Source organism: Syngnathus floridae, chromosome 15, assembly GCF_059516105.1.
Source record: "Syngnathus floridae isolate MCC-2025c chromosome 15, RoL_Sflo_1.0, whole genome shotgun sequence".
Taxonomy (NCBI): domain Eukaryota; kingdom Metazoa; phylum Chordata; class Actinopteri; order Syngnathiformes; family Syngnathidae; genus Syngnathus; species Syngnathus floridae.
Window position 1 is genome coordinate 3,509,617 of NC_142427.1, and position 11,148 is coordinate 3,520,764.

The 11,148-nt window shown below is 47.1% G+C and overlaps 1 protein-coding gene across 8 annotated transcripts in view; it reads right to left on the reverse strand.

The window, feature by feature from the left end:
* The window catches only part of nbeaa (neurobeachin a), a 35,925-nt gene that overhangs the window by 21,635 nt on the left and 3,142 nt on the right, over window positions 1–11,148 (reverse strand). For all 8 annotated transcript variants that reach the window (XM_088397566.1, XM_088397561.1, XM_088397564.1 and 5 more), the window contains exons 3-4: window positions 490–721; window positions 270–370 (exon numbers count right to left, since the gene is read on the reverse strand). In XM_088397566.1, coding sequence (XP_088253692.1) covers window positions 270–370; window positions 490–721 — 333 coding nt within the window. The remainder of the gene's footprint in view (window positions 1–269; window positions 371–489; window positions 722–11,148) is intronic.

The following is an 11,148-nucleotide window of genomic DNA, read 5'->3' on the forward strand; positions in this document are numbered from 1 at the left end:
CCACAGTAAAATGCACAGAAAACACAAAAATCTACAGTCAGCCATAAGACTATGTGGATAAAAATGAATAAAGTTTCAGGGGTTGGATCTGTGGAATGTTTGCCGAGTGCACATAAAAAACAAAATTGTTTAAAGTGGTTCATGAAGTAAACTCTAATTGCCAATATGAACTCTGCACACTCTGTATTGGCTTGACAACTTTGTGAGGATTGTGGAGACCCGAAAATGAACCCGAACGTGCCCGACGTGCTGGAGTGGGCCGTGCTCACCCAGACGCCATTGTCGCCCCTTAGCATGCTGAAGAGCAGCTTCAGCTCCTTGACGGTGATGCTGTAACTGGCCATCACGCCCAACATGTCCACCAGCAAGTCTGCAAGCACACGGGGAGCGCAAAACTGCTTTGCTACTTTCATCTGAGAAAAACAAAGCCCCCCCCCACTCTAATGTTCAAAGAGGCGCAAATATTCGCCGAGGAATGTGTCAGCCCACCTGCAATCATGTCATCCACGGCGCTCATCTTCAACAGCACCTGCTGGATGAGGCCCACCTCAGTGCTGGTCTGCAGGTTGCGTACGCTCTTGCGCAGGATGGCGGTGAACATGCTCCAGATCTCTGCCTGGCACGTCACCTCGCAGTGCGAAAGCAGCTCCACCATGCAGCCGATGCTCTCCGCCTCTTGGATGATGAAGTTCATCTCCAGGTCGAACTCGCCACCCACCAGCTGAGGGGCCCAGAGCGGACAAGGTTGAGGTAAGGCTCACTCGGGCATCTTGGCCAGTCGATTTCCCCAACCGAAATACTCAACTCATCTGCCGCTAAGAAAACTGAGATATCAAGTTCAGATGAAATGTTGTCAACAATTCACCTCAATGACATGTTCAAAAATGCAGCCCACTTAACTCTCTGTTAAATTGGTCAAATTTCAACCTCGACGAGATCATGACGCTAAATTGCGAACCGTCACCACGTGTGGCCAGACAAGGGCGGAGAGAGACAGACATGAACACACACACGCACACACACACACACACACACACACACACACACACACACACACACACACACACACACACACACACACACACACACACACACACACACACACATGCCTTCAACACCATTGTGCCGCAGCGACTCATCTCCAAACTCGACGAGCTGGGCCTCAGTACCTCCCTCTGCAACTGGATACTGGACTTCCTCTGTCAGAGGCCTCAGGTGGTGCGTGTTGGCGACAAAATCTCCGCCAGCATCACGTTGAGCACGGGGGCCCCCCAGGGCTGCGTGCTCAGTCCATTGCTCTTCACCCTGCTGACGCATGATTGCACTGCGACCTACAGCGACAACCGCATAGTGAAGTTTGCTGACGACACGACTCTGGTGGGTCTCATCACGAAGGGCGACGAGACTCGGTACAGGTCGGAAGTTGACCTTCTGACCACGTGGTGCAGGGACAACAACCTCCTGCTGAACGTCGGTAAGACCAAGGAAATCATTGTTGACTTCCGGAAGGGTCACAAAACACACCTGCCGCTGATCATCGACGGTGCTGTGGTGGAGAGGGTGAGCTGCACCAAGTTCCTGGGGGTGCACATCAGTGAGGACCTCTCCTGGTCCGCGAACACCTCGTCACTGGCAAAGAAAGCTCAGTGCCGCCTGTACTTCCTGCGGAAGCTCAGGCGTGCATGTGCTCCTCAGGCAGTCCTGTCTACATTCTACCGTGGCACCATTGAGAGCGTCCTCACCAGTTGCATCGCTGTCTGGGGTGGTAACTGCACTGAACAGAACTTGAAGGCCCTGCAGCGCATAGTGAATACGGCTAGTAAGATTATTGGTGCTTCGCTTCCCTCCCTGAAGGACATTTACACCTCCCATCTCACCCGCAAGGCAACCTCGATTGCCAGAGATGTGAGTCACCCGGCTCACTCTTTGTTTGACCTTCTGCCCTCTGGGAAGATGTACAGGAGCCTGCGCTCCCGCACCACCAGACTCGCCGACAGCTTCTTTCCCCAGGCTGTTAGGGCCCTGAACTCGCTACCCCCTTCTGCGTAGCGTGCGGCACTGTTGCGCTATTTTCGGGAATGTCTGCTGTACGCGCACTTGCTCTTTTTTGTTTTTTTCTTTTTGTGCTCCTCTTAATTATTTATTTATTTATTTATTGTTGTGTTATTTATTCATTATTTATTCAGCACGCTTTTGTTATACTTGTTTACTGTTTGTCTGTTGCGAGCCATGTCTTGTCACCGTGGGATAGGGGGGAACGAAATTTCGGTTTCTTTGTTCGTCTTTGGCATGTGGAGAAATTGACAATAAAGCTGACTTTGACTTTGACTTTGACACACACACACACACACACACACACACACACACACACACAAAACAAACAAAAGAAGCTATCAAAAGACGTCCGCCTGGTTTAAAAATGGCCACCACCTTCCGCAAGCTGAGCTGCTCCAACATGGTTCTGATAAATGGCCTGGTGGCGTAATTCCTCCTGCGCTTGTGGGAGAGCGCAGCCTTCAGCCTCGACGTGCTTCACCGTCCACAAAGTGGTTGCTGTGGTGACCGTCCAGCTAAGAGGACACACGCGTGGAGGTTATTAAATGGAACCAAAAGAACCACGCGATAACGCACACTGGGAGGGAAATGAATCAAATCAATAAATGAAGCACTGCCCTCATGAGTCACATTAGTGGTACAAAATAGGACTTCATACCATCAAGCGCCAAATGTTTTCTGAGATACATGCAGTAGTAATTTTGGCGACAGGGGGGAGCAAAGCAGAAGGACCGTGCATTCATCTTGAATGGGCTAGCCCTGACCTGTCCCCCTGACCTGTGCGCAGGACTTTGGGCAAGTGGCTGAATCAAGCCCGAATTGGTCGTCGAAGGCTGGCTAGCCCTCAAGCGAAGAGTCCAAAAGTCCACTTGGCGAGGGCAGAGAGCGACCAAATGTCGCGGCCACGGGGCGCAACTTCCACGGTTGGGAATGGTGAGCAAATGTGATAGCACTCTTGTTTGTTGGTTTTGCAAGGGGTTCTCTAATCATGCCGAGGCGCTTTGAGCGCCGACGCTCTGCGCTCGCCGCCAAAGCAAACACCCTCCAGCAAGACTGCCACGCTGTCAGTTCGGCCGTGCCGACGGTGCGTCTTTTGTAGGTCTTCAAAAATAAAAAACTCCTTGTTTCTGCAGCAACGGCGATGTTAAGAATACCACCCCGGCACAACGCCGCGTCAAAATCGGTTTCGGAAGGCTGACGCATCGGAAAAGGGAAGAGTGGCGCAACGTGAGCAGCCGCTGCGCTCATGCAAATGGCGGCGCTGCATCAAATGAGCCATTAGCGCCATTGGACTGCTCATCCACAAGGCGCACACCCCCCACTCTCAGCCGCTGGAGTGCCATTGATGGGTACTTTTGTGCGGCAATACAGAGCGAGAGGCGATAGAGGCTCTTGTGAACGCCGCGTCACATCACACATTACGCACTTAGCGTTTGGCCAGGTGGGCTCTGCGGGGGTGGGGGGGCTGGCCATTCCCTGCGTCCAAACAGATACTTTACTGCACATCACATATCAGACTGCATGGTTTTTCTGACACGATACATTTTATGCTCTCTGCTTGGGTTGGCACCCAATTGGACCCACACACACATTCCAGTGCAGTCGCAAATGTCCGCCCGCTACTTGATTAGCCCAAGCGGCTTAGTCACGCTAAGACTCGTCACATGCCGGCGAGAGGCAAACAATCAACATTTTTCCCAGCATCGGTGCTGAAAGCGGGAATGTTCTTGGAAAACTTTGATTGACAGCAGGGCAAACACGATGTTGGGTGGCCAATTGAGGGCTTTTTTTGGGAGGGGGGGTTAAGTGTATTCATCCAGACCGTTTCCCCCCCTCAGGTGTTGCTGTTTTGGCGCAAGAAAATAAATGTTCATTTACTGTATTAGTAGAACAAAATAGGCAAGCAATGTTTGCTTCAAGCGACAAAAAAAAAATTTCTGTCGAAAAGATGTGAAACACATCAAGCAAAACTAGGACTGTGTCAAAGTGGAACGATGCGCGCATGGAGATAAACAAACGCAAGATGAAAGGTTGTCCCGAAAGCATCAGGGATCTTGTGTGTGTGTGTGTGTGTGTGTGTGTGTGTGTGTGTGTGTGTGTGTGTGTGTGTGTGTGTGTGTGTGTGTGTGTATGGGGGGGGGGGAGGGGGTGTTAGGGTTAGGCCGCTGCCACTCGGCCAGCGCTAAGCTGTTTGTTTTGCTCGTGGATTCGACCTTTACAAGCGTGCGCATGACGGCACCGTTATGCGCTGCCCTGCCCATTGGACCGGCCGGTGTTCCATTGAGCAAAAAGCCGACCAATCCCACTTCATGAAACACTGCAGCCCGTTGAGGCACCAAATGACTTGGGCCCAGATTATTTGTAAACACGCGGGACTGCCGCCTCTCAGTTGCTGCTGGAGACACGATTGATTGCATGCTTGAAAAAGTACACGCCACCAAAGAGCAACTTCCCAAGAGGACGCCTTGGCCTCGCCTGCCGTCCTCTACGCGAGCGGGCCCCCACAACTGCTGAACAACCATTCATGGGGGACGTAAACATTAGCTTCATTATGGACACTCCGGGAGGAGGGGGGCGCGATGAGTCACCGCTGCCGCAAAAAAGCCAAAACACACAAACTCCATCCATCTCGTCGGCGGTGTGGAGGCACCGAGGCGGAACACGATTAGCAGCTAGCCACCGAGCTGGGCGCTAACTATTATTGCAAGCAATAAAATGGTTAATTGCCCAAGGACAAGGTCTGGGTTCCATTTTAGCTTTTTGTTTTTAGTTCATAACATGAAATATGCCAAAAGATAAAGAGTGACACTTGGAGTTGTTACTTTGAGTTGTTACTTTATTCCTTTGAGACATATCATGGAAAATCTATTTTTTTGCTTTTATATTCATTTTATTGAGGACTTGGAGGCTCCAAAATTGTAGAAAAGTGTAATTATCCCACCAGGTGTTGCAAAGATACTTTTATGATCTGTTTAGGGGGTATTTTTTACTCTGTTCAGTTTTCTCCATTTTCTATTACGTATTCTATTTTTATATATTACGTCACATCCTTTGGGGCGGGACTACCAAACAAGGTAATGGGTGTGGCCAAACTATTTCGCAAATCCGCCATCTTCATTACTCTGAGTGAATTTTCTATTCAAAACAACTCAAGGATGCCGAAGTGGAGAGATCAAAATGTTCCGCTGTTGGAGGCATCAATCCTCACAACTCATTGCATCGTCCCCCAGTATCAGAACCTCAAAGAAGTGCCTGGTCAAATTTCATTTTTCAAGCAGTATTCCCAGATATGTGAGCAAAGTCCTGCTTGTTCAAGGATGACTGTTTCAGAAATGTTTTGTCAGTATAGAGAAAGTTTCGCCGAAAGACTTCGTTTCATTGATGGTTCAGTTCCTTCAATCAATGGAAACGACGGACACAGCAAAGCGATAAGTTCGAGATGACACAAAAATAATAAACTGTATTTCACTTTAATATTATTATTGATTGTCTATGATGCCCTCATTTTCATAGCATTAGCGTCAAGTCTTTCTGCTGATTTCAGAGCTGTCCGCTCTATGTTTTCACTTCTTGTGGGTGTATTTTGAGTAGTTGTATCAGATGAATTGCATCGTAGGTGCTGTATTATTCTTGGGGAACACAATGTGTTAAATGCATTCGTTAGCTTCTCTCTAATGCTAGCATTAGCTTACTGGTTAACTTGACTGCAGTGCTTGTTTACAGTGTTCATAAATATTGTGAGGAGATTTATTTTGTTACATGTTATGTACAAACAGGATTTGGTTGAAGTTGGGAAATTGTGTAAAATGTAAATAAAACCAAAATACAATGATTTGAAAATCCTTTTCAACCTACCGTATTTTTCGGACTATAAGTCGCGTTGTCTTTCATAGTTTGGGGGGGCGGGCAACTTATATGTGAATTTTTTCACAAATTTTCAAAATTAAAAAAAAAAAAGCAAAACCGCGATAAACGAACCGCGATGTAGCAGGGGATTACTGTAATTTGAACTTCAAGTGACGTCAGCGGCGCGGCGGTTGTTTACATAAAGGACAAAGATTCGATCACGGCATGACGAAGGGCCCCACGTATTACCGGCATCATTAGCGCCTTTGTTTGTAAGTGACACGGAGGACGAAGAGTTTGAAGGATTTAATGATTTGGAGTGACACAGAAGGTTTGAAAAACTATTGTGGCTTTTACGCACGCCCGGTCCTACTCTACGGAGCTCTCTTTCACCTCCGTGGATGGAAGTCGGGGGCCGGCGCTTGGCTGGGTGGCTGTCCGAGGACGGTGGATGGGGCTCGGACATGGCTTTTACGCACGCCCGGTCCTACTCTACGGAGCTCTCTTTCACCTCCGTGGATGGAAGTCGGGAGCCGGTGCTCGGCCAGGTGGCTGTCCAGGTGGCTGTCCAGGGACGGTGGATGGGGCTCGGACATGGCTTTTACGCACGCCCGGTCCTGTTCTACGGAGCTCTCTTCCACCTCCGTGGTTGGAAGTGCCACTTCCGGGGATGGAAGTCCACGCCGCCACACGCCTGGAAGTCAACGCCGGTGCTTGGGGCCGTGTTGCGGTGAACTATTTATGTTATAGCTATTTGATATATTTTATTTCGTTTAGCAACTTGTTATGGTTATGGATGGAAGTCGGGGGCCGGCGCTCGGCCGGGTGGCTGTCCAGGGACGGTGGATAGGGCTCGGACACTGCTCCTACGCACGCCTGGTCCTACTCTACGTAGGTCCCAGCCACCTCCATGGCTAGAAGTGCCACTTCCGGGGATGCCACACGCCTGGAAGTTGATGCCGGTGCTTGGGGTCGTGTAGCAGTGAACTATTTGTTATAGATATTTGATATATTTTATTTCGTGTAGCAACTTGTATATGTTTTCATCGTTACACTTCAGTAGTTGTTGGCTCGTTGAACTCTTGTTTTGTTAAATAAAGAGCCGTTTATCAAACCCGCGTCTTTCCTGGTACTTTGTTAACGCTACAATATAGTTATATACTAGCTCTCTGGAATAACGACGAGGCTGACGTCAGCGTCGCACGCGCGGCGTTGTTGACAAAGGACGAGGAATTTGATCGATGGATTTAATTTGGAGTGACACAGGTGGTTTGATAATATTATTGCTTATATAAGTTATTTGATATATAATTTATATATTGTTATCTGGGCCTGTGGAATATTTTGAATTTCAAGCGCCGTCAGCGGCGCGCACCCGGCTGGCATTGTTGACATAAAGGAAAGATCGATGGATTCAACGATTTGGAGTGACACAGATGGTTTGATAATATTATTGCTTATATAATAGTTATTTGATGTATAATTTATATATCGTTATATGGGCCAGTGGAATATTTTGAAGTGCAACCGCCGTCAGCGGCATGCAGCCGGCTGGCATTGTTGACATAAAGGACGATCGATGGATTTAATGAATTGGAGTGACACAGTTGGCACAGTGGTTTTATAAACGTGTTATTTATATAATAGTTATTTGAATAACTCTGAATGTTACGTCTCAGCTCTTCGTATATGTTTATGTTACGTTAGCATACCTATCGTTTAGCCTGTTGTTGCTCGTTCATGTCTGTTCTTGGTGTTGGATTTTGTCTGAATAAATTTCCCCCAAAATGCGACTTATACTCCGGAGTGACTTATATATGTTTTTTTTCACGTTATTGTGCACTTTATGGCTAATGCGACGTATATTTCGGAGCGACTTTTAATCCGAAAAATACGGTATATTCAATTGAATACACTACAAATACAACATATTTAATGCTCTAACTCATTAACTTTATATCATTTTTCAAATAATAATTAACTTACAATTTCATGGCTGCAACACGTGCAGTAGAAGTTGGGAAAGGGCATGTTTACCATTTCGTTCCATCACCTTTCCTTTTAATAACGTTTTGGAAGAGAGGAGACTAATTCTCTTAGCTTCTCATGTGGAATTCTTTCCCATTCTTGCTTGATGAACCGCTTCAGTTGTTCAACAGTCTGGGAAAAAACAATTAAGTTTATCAGTTTGAACATTAAATGTGTTGTCTTTGTAGTATATTCAATTGAATATGGGTTGAGAAGGATTTTCAAATCGTTGTATGTGTTGGATGTGAGGAGGGATCATAGCAGCAATCATGGGGAGGAGTCTATTTCCTGGAGCAAAGATACGGTTTGCTAGTGCATGGTTCACACCTCTAATATGCGCATGCCAATGTGCACGCAGCAGTGTGTAGCATCGAGCCTCCCGCCACCGCAGTACGCAGCGTGATGAACGACAACATTTGGATATACTTCAAGGAAAAACACATGTGCGTGCGCATGTGCAAAGCGGATGGAAAAAGACGAACTAGGCCAGCGTGATTTGAAAATCAGCCCTACAGGGCAATGATGTGGGCTACAAGAGGGAATCTCTCTCTCTCTCTCTCTCTCTCTCTCTCTCTCTCTCTCTCTCTCTCTCTCTCTCTCTCTCTCTCTCTCTCTCTCTCTCTCTCGCTCTCTCTCTCTCTCGCTGTCTCTCTCTCTCTCTCTTTCTCTGTGCAGTGAAGAAGAAGGTGCAGCAGGACAGTAAAGCATCGCTTTGTACTTATTAATCAATTGTGTGAGGCAGGCGCACACATGCATGCACACAGAATCTAAGGATACATGCCACAGAATCAATCCCCACCCCCACCGCATACATTTGAACACAATAGTTTGGAAAGACTGACGCTAAAGGAGCTAACAAGAAGCTTAGCACTACTTTGGGCTTAATGTCTACGCAGCTCACCTCTAATGTAGCATTATTTACGGTTGGTGTATCATCGTGAACATCAGTGGCTATACAGTACTCCTAATGTATCCAATTCAAGCTGAAAATGTGAAATAGGGAAATAGTGGACGATATTCCCCAATGGAGGCTCGGCGCTGTTTAACGTTGCCTTTAAGCGGCTTAATGCTAACGTGTAGAGGAAAACATCATCTAAAAAAAAAGACATGATGTGATGGGAGAGTTGAAATTTAAATATAAATTTATTTAACAAACGACAAAGTTTGTTATTTCATTGAGGCCGCATGCTTTGCATTGCGAGTTGCAAGCGCAATGACGGAACTGGCACGTCGAGGTGCTGCCATACTCTGCCGTATGGTGGGCGCCTATCGCCGTTTGGTGAGTGCATTTGTGGGCGACCTTGGCGTGGGGAGAGAGTGCATGGGGTATAGCCAGACCCACAGCAGGAGGAGGAGGAGGTGGCCTCCTGCGGGGGCAACGCACAGCAAAGTCACTGACGCCGAGTCCTTTTTTCACATCTAAAAATACACACTGCTCGAGTTTGATGTTGGGGGATAACTCAAAAAGAGAAATTCCTGGATCAAACCTGAACAATAAAACAGGAGACTAACTAAGGTCAGCCAGAAGAGTGAGTGCTGAGGCTACATGGAGACTGTGGAGTTTAAGACTGCAATCTCTTGTCACATTTCCGTCAAGAAATGGAGGACAGCAAGGAAGCGGCCGCTGCAACCAACCGGAGACTATGGCTCAGCGTCCATTGTCTGCGCCAGCTTTCGCGACATTTTTTCTCTCATTTTAACCAAGATGAGACGAAGGGCAGTGAAAGAACAAGTGAGCGCTTCTGCAAAAAAGATGAGCAGTTTGAACAGTACCGTATTTTTTAGACTAAAAGTCGCTCCGTAATATAGGTCGCATTAGCCATAAAATGCACAATAACGTGAAAAAAAACATATATAAGTCGCTCCGGAGTATAAGTCTTATTTTGGGGGACATTTATTCGACAAAATCCAACACCAAGAACAGACATGAACGAGAAACAACAGGCTAAACGATAGGTAAGCTAACATGACATAAACACAGACGAAGAGCTGAGAATGGGCCTGACGTAACAGTCAGAATTATTCAAATAACAATTACATAAATCACACGTTTATAAAACCATCTGTGTCACTCCAATTCATTAAATCCATCGATCGTCCTTTATGTCAACAATGGGTGCGCGGCGCTTGCGCTTCAAAATATTCCACAGGCCCATATAACGATATATAAATTATGTATCAAATAACTATTATATAAGCAATACTATTATCAAACCATCTGTGTCACTCCAAATCATTAAATCCATCGATCAAATTCTTCGTCCTTTGTCAACAATGCTGCGCGTGCGCCCTGACGTCAGCCTCGTTGTTATTCCACAGATCTAGTATATAACTATATTGTAGCGTTAACAAAGTACAAGGAAAGATGTGGGTTTGGTAAACGGCTCTTTATCCAACAAAACAAGAGTTCAACGAGCCAACAACTACTGAGCTGTAACAATAAAACCATAACAAGTTGCTAAACGAAATAAAATATATCAAATAGCTATAACATAAATAGTTCACCGCAACACGGCCCCAAGCACCGGCGTTGACTTCCAGGCGTGTGTCGGCGTGGACTTCCATCCCCGGAGGTGGCACTTCCAACCACGGAGGTGGAAGAGAGCTCAGTAGAATAGGACCGGGCGTGCGTAAAAGCCATGTCCGAGCCCCATCCACCGTCCCTGGACAGCCACCCGGCCAAGCACCGGCTCCCGACTTCCATCCACGGAGGTGAAAGAGAGCTCCGTAGAGTAGGACCGGGCGTGCGTAGAAGCCATGTCCGAGCCCCATCCACCGTCCTCGGACAGCCACCCAGCCAAGCGCCGGCCCCCGACTTCCATCCACGGAGGTGAAAGAGAGCTACGTAGAGTAGGACCGGGCGTGCGTAAAAGCCATAATAGTTTTTCAAACCTTCTGTGTCACTCCAAATAATTAAATCCTCCAAACTCTTCGTCCTCCGTGCCACTTACAAACAAAGCCGCTAACGATGCCGGTAGTACGTGGGGCCCTTCGTCATCTTCGTCATCCCGTCATGAATCTTTGTCCTTTATGTAAACAACTGCCGCGCCGCGCCGTGCCGCTGACGTCACTTGAAATTCAAATTACAGTAAACCCTTGCTACATCGCGGTTTCACTTTTTTTTTATTTTGAAAATTTTTGAAAAAATTCGCATATAAGTTGCTCCTTGGTATAAGTCGCCCCCCCCACCCAAACGATGAAAAAAAACTGCGATTTATA